Source organism: Microcaecilia unicolor, chromosome 1 (assembly GCF_901765095.1).
Source record: "Microcaecilia unicolor chromosome 1, aMicUni1.1, whole genome shotgun sequence".
Taxonomy (NCBI): Eukaryota; Metazoa; Chordata; class Amphibia; order Gymnophiona; family Siphonopidae; genus Microcaecilia; species Microcaecilia unicolor.
The window spans coordinates 185,412,141-185,427,865 of NC_044031.1; the positions used below are offsets into that span (position 1 = coordinate 185,412,141).

Below are 15,725 nucleotides of genomic sequence, written 5' to 3' on the forward strand. Positions count from 1 at the left end.
GGAAGAATCGCTGGACATGGAGGGGAGGGCAGGGGAGAGAGGAGAAATCGCTTAGACGAGAGCCTTCTTAGGGCCCGTTTCATTTTTGACGAAACAGGCTTTGTTGTACTAGTTTTCAAATAAAACTGAAGCTATTACAATTTACTCTCAGTGTTCAATGATTCCTGATCACTTCAGGACCTGATTTGAAGGGACAGGAATTTGCCCCTGTGGTACCACCTTTTCTTCAAATGGCACAGCATTTTTTGATTGTCCTGCAGGTATTCAATTGATAGAAGCAGTGATCCAGGAAGATTCTTTTATGTTGACATCACAACAGGAGCCCTGATGACTGCAAGGCCCCTGGACAGAGAAGATGTCGCCTGGCACAACATCACTGTGCTAGCCATGGAAATGAGTAAGTAGGGTATGGGCAAATAGGCATTGTAGACATGAGTGCGGCAAATTCGGCCTAACTCGTTAGGCATGCAACTTTCTAAGTGAACTTATGTTTTCCTGTTGCTGCCAGCCTCAGTGCTCATGTGATATTGCACTTCTGTGAGCTGCAGAATGAAATGCACAATAGCTGTGAGGGTAAATTTTCAATAAGGTTCCTAAAAGCAAAAGTGGACACATACTTTTAAGCCTACAAAAGCCAGTGGCATAGCCATGGGTGAGCCTGAGTGGACCAGAGCCCATCCAATTTGGCCTCAGGCCCACCCAAAATTGATACTCCCTCGGTGTGGCGGGATCCCAGAGCCCGCCAGCTGAAGATACCCTCCCAGCCAGAACACTTGCAACCTGGGCAGCTGGTGGCAGAGTCCCCAAGCCACCACTGGCCCCTGTGCCCCCTCCTGCATATGCTCAATTTTCATACTTGTGCAAAACTGAGTATACACAGGGCCAGCGATGGTAGCTCGAGGGCACTGCCACTGGCTGCCCAGGTTCCAAGTGTTCTGACTGGGAAGAGATCTTCAGCTGGTGGGGCTTGGGAATCCCTGCCAGCTCAGATATTTCTATTTTTAGTTTAGAAGGAATGAGGGTGGGGGCTAAGGGCAGAGATGAAATTTAATGCCCACCTACTTTGGGCTCAGGCCCACCCTAAATGAGTCATCTGGCTCCACCACTGGTGCAAGCCCTGCTAATTTGTAAATACAAAGTAACACACACATTGGGGAATTCTATAAGTGGTACTTAAAAATAGGCGCCGAAAGCATTGGTGCTAAGCACGATTCCATAAAGGATGTGAGCTCTTTCTAGGATGTGCGCTGATTCCCAGCCTAACTTTGGGTGCCAGACTTACACCTACTGAAACCTGATGTAAACGCTGGAGCATTAGTTAGATGTGCTTACCTAGTAATTCTATAACTATGCGCATAACTTTTCGGAATGCCCCGACACACCTAGGTCCCTCCCATGGCCACACCCCTTTTGGGATATGCGCTATGGGAGTTAGACACCCTGCTGTATAGAATTGTGCACAGCCAGATGTATGTACAAATTTTAATGAGTGCCAGTTAACATCGCACAATTACTGATGGTTAGGGGCTCATTAACCAATTACATTTTTGCGCACATCTTGACAGCGCACCCAAATTTGGGCACCATATATAGAATCTGGGGGATTGTGTTTGGATAGGGTTAGCATGGCTGAAAGTGTGCGTGTACTTTGCATAGTGTAAAATGATGAACTAAAATGCATACATTATTGCCTTGTCTACCATGCTCATACTTTTTTTCTTTAATGAAATTTATTGCTTAGTTTCCAAACATGCCTCCTAAATGCCATTCCCTTACACTGCCTTTTTTCTATGCGGTCAGAAGTCCACGTTATAAAATTGGTGCATTTATGAAAGTATATGCATTCTTTTAGGAAGCTTAGGGGTCCTTTTACAAAGGTGTGCTGAAAAATGGCTTGAGGTAGTGTAGGTGCGAATTTTGGCCGCTCGCCGATCCATTTTCTAGCGCGCCTGTAAAAAAAGGCCTTTTTTAATTTTTGCCAAAAATGGACATGCGGCAAAATCAAAATTGCCACATGTCCATTTTGGGTCTGAGACCTTACCGTCAGCCATTGACCTAACGGTAAAGACTCATGCGGTAACCGGGCGGTAATGACCTACGCATGCCAAATGCCACTTGGCGTGCATCCGTTATGCATGCCCGAAAATGTAAAATATTTTTCAGATGCGTGTATCGGACGCGTGCCAAAAATGACATTACCGCAAGAGCCAGGAGGTAGTCGGGTGGTAACTCCATTTTGGTGCACGTTGGGCGTGCATAGACGCTTACGCGGCTTAGTAAAAAAGCCCTTAAAGATCCACTTATCCTGTGCAACCAGTTCCTTCCTCAGAGAATTCTCTATCAACTGTTCCTAATCAGTGCGGGGGCCTCATGCAGCATGCTCCGTGAGCGGCATTCTCCCCTCCCTCCTCAACCTTTGACCTTATTTGTTTCTTTTCCAAAAGGCGGCAGTGGCAGCAATTCCCATAGGTTGCCCTGACGCCTTACCCAGCCTCTTCTCCCACTATGGCCCGCCTCTTGACATAACTTTCTGTTTCCTCAGAGGAAGGACACAGTAGTGAAGAGGCCGGTGCCGGTGACAGGGAAGCCTATGGGAATTGCTGCCACTGCTGCATTCACATTTTGGGAAAAAAAATAAGGTAAATGCGGGGAAGAGGGGAGATGCTAGCGCAGGGGCGGGCAGCATCTCATCCGTGCCTCGGGTGGCAGATTGCCTTGGGCTGCCCCTGTTCCTAATACATTCTCTTCCTCCTTTTTTTTCTCCCTTCAGTCACAATCCTGCAGAGCTGGCCTATCTTCTGATTCTCACGGATTGCACTGCATCAAAAAAAAAAAAGCAAAAAACTATAAGTAACCTTGGTGGCAGCTGAATCCAATTTCTACTCCCCTGTAGGCTACCTTCTCTGCTGCCCAGCGTGTTCCAGCAATTTCCAGGGACAAACATTAACCCAGTTATAATCATAGTAAACCTATCAGTTCTTTCTGTTCACAGGATGGCTGATTAAAGAGGTAGCACAAAATGACAGAAAATAGGGGAAGTTTTTTTTATCAGAAAGGAAAAAGAGTGGCAGATAATAAGCAAGGAGATTCTGTGTCAGTATTCCTTCTGCAGTATATTCAGTGACTAGCCCAGAAACCAGTCTATGCTCCACATATCTCTGGGTCTTTCATCACTTTCCCCACAGACACACATGCTCCCCCCATATCTGATATCCCCTCCTGACCCCCCACCATCCAAATCCCAAACTTCAGTTCCCCACCCTGACACTCCCCTGTTCCAATTCCCTGACCCCCCCCCTCCCCATTACATCCCCAGATGGAATCGCCCCAATCCCTACAAACCCATCCCCCGATTAGCAAGCCAGTATGCCCCTAACCAACTGTAAGCCCCACCCACAGGTGTACATATCAACCCCTCCCCCCTCTGCTCCTTCCCATCTGGCTTCAGGTCTCATGGCCACCATGACCCCTAGCAGTAGTCTCAGGGTACTACCACTAGAGTTCAGCCTTTCATATAAGAAGATTCCATACAACAAAGAGCAATTTTGTGATGTGACAGATTGTTTTTCTATTTTAGATAACCCCATCCAGATAGAAAGTGTGGCTATCACAGTGAAAATCTTGGATGTCAATGACAATGCTCCAAAGTTCGATAAATTCTATGAAGCTCATGTCTGTGAAAATGCAAAAGCTGGACAGGTAACGTTTTTCGGTCATATAAAGAGCAAGATAATCTCCCATCTTTCTTCCATTTTTACTCTCCTCGTTGTAAACTTAGCTTTTGGTGACAAAGTGCTTGAGTCATTAAATGAAAACTGTATGGAAGAAGGTGCTGCCTGTCTTCCCCACACCCCACATCTATGTCCATCCATTAATTCCAAGGCAAGACAAATGGATCGTGGTAGAATATTGACTGGACTACGTGAGGGTACAATTATGACAATCCCACTACTAGGAAATGTACAATATAGACGTGTAAATAATGGCAATAAATCTAAGGGAAAAGCATATCTACACAAAGGTCCCAAAATTTAGAATTCCTTTTTAGTATTCATTAATAAGCCACGTAGACCACAAAGGGCAAATAGAGAAAAATGTATTTAGAAAAATAGAGTGCAAAAACAAAACCCCCTGATATTTAAAACCATTTAACCAGCCAGGAACGGTTCTTGGCCGGTTAAATGGCACTTAACCGGCTATCTGGCAATCTCCCGCTTAGTACTTAGCAGCTTGCTGGTTATATTTCACAACCAAACTAGGTTGCCGAAATAGCAGGCATATCTTTGGCTGGTTTAAACTTAACAGCTAGCGCTCAATATTGACATGGCCGGTTATGTTTAAACCGGCCAAAAATAAACCAGATAGTCAATGCCGGTCACTGAAAACAGCCCGGCACTGAATATCCGTGCTGAGCACCAACTGTGGGAGTAAGCCCGGCTAACTTCCGCAGTCTGAATATTGGCTCCAAAGTGTAAACAGAAGTAAAGTTTTAGGACAACTTTAAAAGTTCCTAATACAACCAAATTAGACAATAAAATGAGCAGATGTCAGATAGAATAACATACACCCCCTACTGGCAAAACCAACTTGTAACCCAGCTCTTAATGATCACAGAATTTAAACTATAGATTATATGACCACAGTCTGTTAGTATTGGGTTGTTTCCTCATGTCGGCAGCTGGAAAAGCAAGTGCAAGGTGGTGGTAATCTTGTTGGTGTCGTCTCAGTGTTTGTCATGGTCGTTGTGACATTAGGTGTTCATATTGTCTGTGTATGAGTACTTGTGCCTTTTGCAGGTGCATCTTAAGTATGATTTCTTATCAGAGGTGGCCTTCATTTCATGATTTCATCATGATAGGCAACTGGTCCATGCCCTATTGGAGTAGTAATGGCAAACCATAAGATGTCATCTTGGATATCTCCCTGATTCCTGGAGCACCAAGTAGTCTGGGGCTGTATAAACAATAGTCCTTGTCCAAAGATATCTGCATGCCTCTCGACTGAGCCACTTGATAGTCACACCAGGGTTATGACCAGGAGTCCTTCTTAGATGCAAGGTAGCTAAGAGCACAGGACTTTCAGGTGACATCATAAACCGGCACTGCAGGTATAATAAGATGTCTGTGATCCAGGGCCGGTTTTAGACATGCTAGGGCCCAGGGCAGAAATTAAGGAGGGGGCCTCTTCCCCAAATCTCCCTACCCACCATTACTGCCATACATAATTCTTCACACATGAAACAGACACCCCACCAAATACAGAACAAGGGATCAGAAATTAGAAATAGGAATATGAACACCACAATTGAACTAGGACCCCCCCCCCCCCACCACCACCACCAAGAATGCTCAGTTTTCATGCATGCAGAAAAACCAAACATTCATAGGGGTGGGTCAGCAGTGGCGACAGCAGCTTGGGGACTGCCACTGGCTGCAGAGTTTGGAAAGTTATGGCTGTTGAGTGACAAAGGAATAGGAGGTCTTCAGCTGGAGATCCCTGCCAGCTCAGGTATTTATATTTTGCATTCTGGCGGGCGGCAGGGGGAAAATCGGTGCCCACCCACTTTTGAGTTCAGCCCTGCCCCTCTCCCCTCCCCTCATCTGGCTATGCCAGTGTACACAATACAAAGACATCTGTGATACATATATGCCACAGTTAATATATTCCAATTAATAAATACAAAATTAAACACTTTTTCAGCTTTTGTTGTCTGGACATTTTATTTTTCTGTCATGTTGGTCCCAGCTTCTCCATCTGTCATCTGCTAATTATCTTTCTAGCGGCTTTTGTCCATTTGTCTTTTCTTCTCTCTCCAGTCTTGTTCTATTCCTTCACTACACCTGTCTCTGACATATTGATTCTTCCTTTCGAGGTCTTTTTCTTTTCTGCCTCTCTGTCCACTCAATTTTCACCTTCTTTCTTACCCTTCTCCTTCTTCTGACTTTTCAGCTAGCTATTAACTTTCCATATTCTTCTCCTATTCCCTAGCTGTGTCATTTCCCATCTCACTCCTTCCCCAGCCATCTATTGCCCTTTTTTTACCAACCCTCCATTACTACATTTCTACCTCTGTTTTCACTCTCCGCCGCTCACTGATTATCTTCCCACCCCTTCTTGGCCTCTATTTCTCTTCCCTCTCCCTCCCTCCATTCTTATAGTTCAGTATCTCCTCTCCCTCTCCCTTTTCCTCCACACTCTCATTTTCCTATCACATCTCTCTTCTCATCTGCTACCTCCCACCTCTTTCCTGCTATTGTTCCCCCACCTCACCTCACCCCACATCACATCACATGAGCCAGCATCTCTCCCTCCCACCCTCCCTTTGTTCCGCACCTGCCTTTTCCTCTCTTGCTTACCTGGGTCCAATATCTTTCTCCTTCTTTCCAACTGCCCTCCCATCTAGCATTTCTCCCTCCCTCTCTCCCCACCATTCCTGGGTTCAGCATCTTTCCCTCTCTCTTCTTCCCTCCACCCCATTGTCTGCCATCTCTCTCTCTTCCTCCTCTCTGTTCCCAGGCTTTCATTTCTTCTTGCATATCCTCCCCTGATTACCAATTTTGCAGGCATGTCCCCCTATCTCTAAAATCCCGCTCCCTGTCTAAAACAGATCCAGGAGGCTCCCACAGTCTGCCACCCCCTCCTGTTCTCACTACCCAGATCCAAGGTCTCCCTCCCTTCCCTGTCTTCATTTTGTTGACAGGGTGGGGGTTGGTAACGTGGCAGCGATTCTTATACACTGCCTGCATCTGCACCGGTGCTGTTTCTGTGCCGCGTTCCTCCAGGCTGACACAAGGAGTTACATCAGAAGGGGGAGAAACATGGCAGAGAAACGGTGGCAGAACAGGCACAGGCAAGGAGGTTGCCATGCTACTGACCTCCCCGCACCCCCCTCCCATCAACAAAATTCGATGTTAGGAAGACAGGAAAGGTGAGGAAAACTGTGGGATCCAGAGCATCTGCCCTGTTTGCCCCCCCCCCCCCCAACCAACGCTGGCCCTGCTGTGATCCACTGGTTATACAGGCAGGGGCTTTACCCTCTCCAGGTAGAAACTGGTAGAGTATAGAAATTTAGTGAAAAGGTTAATGTTTGCTATTCTCAGAGAGAAAGAGGGGGTGGAAACCTGTTTCAGAATTTAAGTATAGAATTGTATCTCCACTATCTATAAGGGTAATTCTATAAATTAGGCATGTACATTTACACACCAAATGTGCACCTGAATGTACAGAATACTGACATTTAGGCACCTAAATCTTCACTTACCTGTGAAAATATTGTTTGGGCACCTAGGTGGTGCATATTCGTAAGGGGGGTATTCCCATGGGCAAACAACTTACCAAAGTTGCCGGCATGCCTGCTTCATTCCAGGTCTATGGCAGGTGTAAATGGGGCCTCCCAAACGTACACTAGTATTCTATTTGGACACTTGGCTAGGGATAGCCAGGGATATATGGGCAGATTCGTGGGAAAGAGTGATGCTACCTACTGATCCACATGACAGCTACCCATCACCTTTAAGGGAATATTCTCTATTGCAATTGGACAGTCTTCAAAGTCTTTTCCCTGGGTAAACTGGCCTGTCCGAAAGTTGCTAAAAGTATGTGTGATTTCCTGTAGCACATGTATCTTTAGCCAGTTTAAAAGAAGGCATAAAACACTTTTAAACGGCCCACCTCTGGACAAAATCTGTGTACATATCTGTGGGCTTTGTACCATAGTAGAGGAGTAGCCTAGTGGTTAGTGCAGTGGACTTTGATCCTGGGGAACTGAGTTCGATTCCCACTGCAGCTCCTTGTGACTCTGGGCAAGTCACTTAACCCTCCATTGCCCCTGGTACAAAATAAGTACCTGAATATATGTAAACTGCTTTGAATGTAGTTGCAAAAACCTCAGAAAGGCGGTATATCAAGTCCCATTTCCCTTTCCTTCTCAAAGCAGAGGTTGGGCAGCTCTTGGGAGGAATTGTAAGATACAGACCTATGCTGTAAAATACCTGTGAATCCATGCAAATGTGGGGTTGAGTCATTTGCACACGCCTCAAAGCAGGTATAAATGTCTGCACCTCCTTTCTGGTGGAGTAATTTTAGAAAAGCACATAAACATATCTGTTGCTTTTATAAAGTAGGTGCAAGTTAAGTGCCTATGTGCCTTGACCAGCAACTATAGGTTCCCTGTTATAAAATTACCTTCATAGACTCCTAAACAGGTAAGGCACATAGATGTGTATATGACACCTATTTAGTAAAGGTAATATATGCATTTATGTGCCTTTTAAATAACAGCCTGCCCAACGGTTCCTGCACAAAGTTACATTCTCTGAGACAACATAACTTTGTGCATATATGCAGGGGTGGCCCAAGGCAATCTGCCACCCGAGGCAGAGATGAGATGCTGTCCCCACCTGTGCCTGGTCTGGCATCTCCCCCTTCCCTTCTCAACCCTCTATCCCGCATTTACATTCTTTTTTTCTTTTCCAGAAGACGCGATTCCCATAAGCTTCGCTGCTGCAGTGCCACTGGCACAAATCTCTTCGCTCTACTATGTCCTGCATCTAAGGAAGCAGGAGGTTATGTCAAGAGGTGGGCACAGTAGGTAGAACAGGCCGGCAGCAGGGCAGCCTATGAGAATCACTGCCACAGCCACTGCCGCCTTTTGGAAAAGGAAAAAAAATAAAGTAAACATGAGGAAGAGGGTTGAGGAGAGGAGAGTTCTGCTCCTGGAGAGTGCCACCTGAGGCCCCCGCCTCAGTTGGCCTAATGGTAGGGCCACCAGTGCATGTATGTGCTAGTAAGAACTGGTACATATGTGTGTATCTTATGAAATATGTATCTAAGTTCAAATCCAAGCCCTGCACAAATCATTCTCTGGCCCTGTGAATGCTTTATACTGTATGTGTTCGGGTAGATTCAAGAAAGGGCACCAAAAGTTAGGCACAAAAAAATTGAGCACTAAGCAAGTATTCTAGAACAGCAGAGTTGAGTGCCCAAGTTTATAGAATTAGGCAGGGATATTACATAAAAGTAAAATCTATGTTTTCTCAGCACTATTTTTGTGCTGTCCACCCTGGGACAAATATATGAGCACCTACTTGAGAGTGAAAAAATACTGTACTATTTGATGGAGCTGCGTATAAAATGACTTCCACATGTGTTTAATGTAATGCTTACTACTACTACTTATCACTTCTATAGCGCTACAAGGCATGCGCAGCGCTGTACACCATACATGAAAGACAGTCCCTGCTCAAAGAGCTCACAATCTAAATAGGACAGACAAACAGACAGAACAATTAAGAGGTAAGGGAATTAAGGAGGTGGGGATAAAGGGTACAGGGTAAGTGAGTAGTGGCTAGGAGTCAAAAGCAGCGTTATAGAGGTGGGCTTTTAGCCTGGATTTGAAAATGGCAAAAGACGGGGCTAGACGTACAAGCTCGGGAAGTTTATTCCAGGCGTGCGGTGCAGCGAGATAAAAGGAACGGAGCCTGGAATTAGCAGTAGAGGAGAAGGGGACAGATAAGAGAGATTTCTCCACAGAATGGAGTACCCGAGGGGGGGTGTAGGGAGACTCATTCTTGGTAGCCCAGTCATAGTAACTACTTATAATTTTTTGTGTGTGCATATTCAAAAATAACAAACCCTTATAGGGGGGATTTCTATATTTGGCACCGAAAAACTTGTCACAAAAAAAAAGCTATTCTATAAGCCGTGCTTAAAGTTAGGCACAGTGTATAGAATAGCACTTATACCTGGGAATCAAGCCTAATGTGGTGCAAATGTACGCACCTAAATTAGGCACATTTCCCCCTTATTCTATCACTTTGCATATTAATTTTAGGAACACCCCCATCTGATCATATTACACCACTTTTTCTGAAATATCATTGGTTGTCAGTTTCTGATAGAATTAGGTTTAAGATACTGGCAATGACTCATAAAGCCTATTATTCTTTACAGCCAGGGTATCTTAATTCATTAACCATTCCCTATTCTCCTGCGAGGATTTTGAGGTCATTACAGGACAATAGATTGAAGTTCCATCACTGCGTAGAGCAAGATTAAATACAACAAGGACATAAGCTTTTTTTTTTTTTTTAGCTCCTTTTCATTAGAATCAGTTTCCTACTTATGTTCGCTTGGAGGAAAATTTTAAGTAGTTTAAAATTTTATTGAAAACTTTGTTTTTAATATTGATTATGGGAATGGGGTTCGGTTTTACTGATGTTTTTGTAAAGTATAAGGATCATGCAAATTGCTGTATGCTGTGTATGTTCTCAGTGTGAATGGATATAGGTCTTTCCTATCAGTTTTGCAAAGTTCTTACATATTAAGTTGTTGTTTACTTGTTTTTTTTTAATGTTTTTATTGTATAAAACTGTGAACTGCTTTGGTCTACTGAAGTTAAGCAATATATTAACCCCTCTGTTTACTAAGCCGTGATAGCAGCTTGCTGAGCGGTATTACCGACACTTTGAATGGGCTGTGTGGGGAATGCCACATGGCTTTGTAAACAGGAAGTTCAATTTTTAATAAACAGCATTCCACCCATGACCCTCCCATTTCCATGCCCCTTTTTTGACTCACACATAAAATTTTGGCACCCTTCTCCACCACCGGCAACTCCAGACTCCGCCCTTTCTGCCTCGCCTCATCCTATGCGTGGAATAAACTCCCTGTACCCATACTCCAAGCCCCCTCCCTACCTATCTTCAAATCCTTGCTCAAAGCCCTCCTCTTCAATGTCGCTTTCGGCACCTAACCATTGTACCTCTATCCAGGAAATCTAGACTGCCTCAGTCTTGATTGACTGCACTTTTTGTCCTTTAGATTGTAAGCTCCTTTGAGCAGGGACTGTCCTTCTTTGTTAATTGTACAGCGCTGCGCAACCCTAGTAGCGCTTTAGAAATGTTAATTAGTAGTAGTAGTAAATTTACATGCATGTATTCTAGTTAAATCTAATTAGTGCCAATAATTGTTTGTTAATAAGCAAATTATCAATGCTAATTAGCTTGTTATTCAATTCATTTGCTTATGCAAATTGGGCATACACCCAAATTGGCATGCAGAATTTTTAGCGACTTTTATAGAATTATTATTTATTATTATTTATGACATTTAAATCCCACAATATTCCCGCCCAAGGGCAGGCTCAATGTGGAGTACAATAGTTAATAAGCAAACGATAGTACAATAGTACAATGGATAATGCCCATTGCTGTCAGTATTGTTACTAATCAGTGCATTTCTTCTGTCTTTAGCTGATTGAGACATTGAGTGCTGTAGACCAGGATGACCCACCAGAGGGTCAGCACTTCTACTATAGCCTAGCTCCTGAGGCAGCTAACAACCCAAACTTCACTCTAAGGGACAATCAAGGTAATGAGAATAGAGCCAGTCCATTCATTACACTGATTTCTATTTCACTTCATGACCCTAAAAGGCTTGACTTGGTAGGTTCTGTGACACTGCAGTTTAAATGTCTGCTATCTTTGGAAAAGGCTAATATAGACGTCTATCACTGCAATGCAAGTAGGTGATGTTGTTGCATGTTTGGGCACCCCTTGAAATTAGTCGGTGTATCAACTGGTTCCACTTATGATATAATGATCTAGCTTCTAGTGTAGTCATAGATATGATCAATGCTAGGTCAGTTTGCAACATGATCTCTACAGGGTGAGACAAAATAAGTAACCCCTGGGGGGGTGTTGCTATTTTCACAGTAACAGCTTGGAATTTCAATGTGAAATTTTACAGCGGTTACTGTGTAAAATTTATTTGTTGTTACTATCTTTGTTTATGTGCCAGGTGGAATGAGATTATCTTTAAACGTAGTGAAGTTACAGACTTTTTAGCATGACCACCCAGTGATTTTTGCATGTTCAAAGATGTTTGCACTGTAAAACTAACATTATTTGGAACAAATGGGGCACCAGTTCACTGTTAATGACATCACAGTGATGTAGCCTTTTGTCTGGAGAGCAATGTTGGAGGCCTATCACAAGCTCCACCCAAAGCCTCAACCAATCGCTGAACTCATGGAAACGCTGCAGATATCTGGGACAGCCTGCCACAGGGACCGATCAACAAGGATATTAAGAACTTCCCAAAGCGACTGAAAGCCTGTGTTAAAGCTGGGGGTGGACACTTTGAGCATTCACTGTGACTGCCAAATTCTGACACATTGTTAATTGCATCATTTCAATGACATTATTTTACTGTGCTTGAATATTTTTAACATGCAAAAATTAGGTAGTAACACTAAAATGTCAGTAACGTCAACATAGCTTAAGATAATTAAATATTGTTTAATAATAATACATAAGTATGATGAGTAAATAAGTTTGTAAAATTTCTTGTTGAAATTCAAAGCGGTTGTTGAGAAAATGGCAAAAAACTCTAGGGAGTTACTCTTTTTGCCTCACCCTGCATTTTGTTTAATGTTACGCTAGATGTGAAGCCTGATTTGTTTGTATCGCCAAATGGTTAACTGATACTGATTCAGTTCTTTATTGCACAACTAGTAAAATAAAAGTCCATTTCTCATTGAAATGAAATGGGCGCTAGCAAGGTAATGACCTTCTGCCATTAATGTTTTTTAAGGGAAGTGTTAGGAGAAATATACTCTGATGGTAATCATTTCAGTGTTGTATTATCAGTACTATCATGCTGCAGAATGAGATGTATGTTGTTTTATGTACTTGTATTCTTTTGTTTCTGTCTGTTTGTTAGTGAAGTTTATTTATAGGATTCCTTTGATGTCTGTACCTTGGAGTTCATTTTCAGAGAGTGGAAGAGAGAGATACACAAGGGGCATAATCGAATGGCGCCGGCCATTTATATGGGCAGCCATCTATATGACCAGCGTCGCAAAGAGTGGTCCCGAACCGTATTATCGAAAAAGATGGCCAGCCATCTTTCGTTTCGATAATACAGTTGGGGCCGGCCAAATGTCAGAGATGGCCAGGTTTGAGATGGCCGGCATCCGTTTTCGCCGATAATGGAAACCAATGCAGGCCATCTCAAACCCAGCCAAATCCAAGGCATTTGGTCGTGGGAATATGGTTGGGGCCGGCCAAATGTCAGAGATGGCCGGGGTTGAGATGGCCAGCATCGGTTTTTGCTGATAATGGAAACCGATGCCAGCCATCTCAAACCCGGCCAAATCCAAGGCATTTGGTCGTGGTAGGGGCCAGCATTTGTAGTGCACTGTCCGTACCTCAGAGTTCAACTTTCTTGAAAGTGAGAGTTCTGTCAGGCAGTTTGTGTGCTTCCCGCCACCGTGGTTCTCTGTTCTCTGGTCGTGGTGTTACTATACAGCACTCCCTTCCCTCCGAGGGCGGGGCAGTGAGAGCAACTGCGATTGCCTATGGTTGGTCCCTTCTCCTTCTGATGTTGCGTTACCATGCAGCCTTCCCTGCCCTTGGAGAACGGGACACTGACAGCAATTGCGATTGCCTGTGGTTGGTCCCTTCTCCTTCTGACGTCGCGTTTCTTTCCCTGGCAACTATACAGAGTTCCCTCGAGGACGGGGTGATTACAAACCCTACAAACACTACACGGCTTCACTGCCACGGAGTCAACTTCAGAATGTTGGAGGTGCGAATTATTATATTAGATTATGATTCCCCCACCATCACCACCAGCACCACCACCACCACCACCACCACCACCACCACCACCACACACACACACATTCTATAGTTTCTAAACCACATTTATTTGAATGTGGAGGTGGATATCTTGATACATACAGGAACAATTAGATTTTTCTTTTGTTGATATCCATACAAGTGTGCTTTTATGATTATGTTGTACAGTGCACTGTCCTTCTGAACTCTTGTCTTGATTTCTCCCCATTGCTTGAGACATTTATGCATTCTCAGATTGATAATCATTTATTTGTAATATCAGGAGACTTTAATTTGACTATGAATAATGTTGAAATGGACCACAAAATTGTGGAACTTTTGTCTATGAGAAATCAATCAATGATGGACAAAGGAAGAAAAGACTTCAGACACCCCAACAGTATTATAAACGTCCAGTACAGTTGTATAAGCTCAGTCAACTGCCTTCACGGTTAGAATCTGCTGGGCGAATATTGGATTGGATTTTTGCACTGGATGACTGGGTCACTAAGGCTGATCTCATGCCATTGTATATTCCCATTCCGTGGATGGACCATTTATTCATTGCTCTAAAAGAAGGCAAGGTTAATATACGTGTTTTTCAGCTGACACACATTTTGACTTGGCTATCACATCTTTCTGTGCTGACATATTTGAATACCACAAATGCAGTTGTATGTGGCATACCTCTCTCTCTAAAAGAATCATTAAATAGAATTGCCCCAGTGAATATGGTGCTTCCATGGTATGCTCTTTAGTTACACTTCAAGAGCAGAAATTACACCAGAAAGAGAGGAAATGGCTTGATTCTTCTCTGAGAGGGTGTACAGAACTTTACCGCTCACCCTTAGGAAGGATCTCTCAGATAGCCTTAGCCATCTCAAGGTTTCTAGACCCGTCCCAGGAAGAAGTGAGTTGGGAGGGGTGGAATCAGAACTAGGAAGTATAAAAAGCAGAGTCAGACTGAGATTAAAGAGGCCCAGGGATTGAAGAACAGGAGCCCTATCATATGCTGCTACAGCTTATGTCTAATGATCATGACCTGGCTGAGGTAAGCCCCTTTTGATTTCTGATTTGAGAATATCAAGCCTTGGGCTAAGGTCTGGCTGGAGCCAGACCTTGAACTTGGAGAAGAACCGAGAAGAACCTACAGGCTGTGTGTTGGGGTATGGCAGCCCCACCAGTCACAGACTGTGTTTTGGGCCTGCTAGCCAGAGGCTTGCTTGAGACTGTATTTACTGAACTACAGAGGCATTTCTTGTGTTCCTAGCCCTGTGACATAACAGGCCTCAGGATTCAGTTAATAAACCACTTATTTTCGTTTGTATACCTTTGTCCAGCTGTGTTATTTCACAGACCCATCCTCAAACCCTGCTCGGGGTACCCTTACTACTAAAAAATACTATTTTGATAATGAAATTAATGCCGCACTCCAGAATTATCATCTAATGTTTTTTTTTTTTCATGGTTAGGAAGCTTACATCTAATCGTCTTTGACTCCCAGGTCTGTATTGATAATTAGGCAAGACTTCACTGATTCTTTTGTCAAAAAGATTGCAGGTATTCATTTTGGTTTGCCTTAATCTGAAGCTTGTCTTCTTATGGCTTCCTTGTGTCCTTTATATGAAGAATTCTTTGAAGATAAAGTGAAAAGAACAATTTATTTTTTTACACAATACTTATACTAGTAGAGATCAGTGCTCTAGTGACATTTTTAAAGCCTTGCTGCGGCTAGGAAAGCGAATAGAATGTTGGGTATTATTAGGAAAGGTATGGCAAACAGGTGTGAGGATGTTATAATGCCTAGCCTAGTGATTAGTGCAGTGGACTTTGATCCTGGGGAACTGAGTTCAATTCCCACTGCAGCTCCTTGTGACTCTGGGCAAGTCACTTAACCCTCCATTGCCCCTGGTACAAAATAAGTACCTGAATATATGTAAACCGCTTTGAATGTAGTTGCAAAAACCTCAGTAAGGCGGTATATCAAGTCCCATTTCCCTTCCCCCCTTCCATGGTGTGACCGCACCTTGAGTACTGTGTTCAATTCTGGTCGCCGCAGCTCAAGAAAGATATAGTAGAATTGGAAAAGGTGCAGTGAAGGAC

General features: G+C 43.7%; 1 protein-coding gene across 3 annotated transcripts in view; it reads left to right on the top strand.

Moving 5' to 3' along the window:
* Positions 1–15,725, top strand: part of CDH20 (cadherin 20) — a 155,585-nt gene that overhangs the window by 109,186 nt on the left and 30,674 nt on the right. Inside the window, exons 7-10 of one of the 3 annotated variants that reach the window (XM_030189986.1) lie at positions 261–401; positions 3,129–3,139; positions 3,578–3,699; positions 11,253–11,370. In XM_030189986.1, the coding sequence (XP_030045846.1) occupies positions 261–401; positions 3,129–3,139; positions 3,578–3,699; positions 11,253–11,370 (392 nt within the window). Of the gene's footprint in view, positions 1–260; positions 402–3,128; positions 3,140–3,577; positions 3,700–8,973; positions 8,986–11,252; positions 11,371–15,725 lie in introns of all 3 variants that reach the window. The other 2 variants (XM_030189987.1, XM_030189988.1) reach the window with 2 other exon arrangements.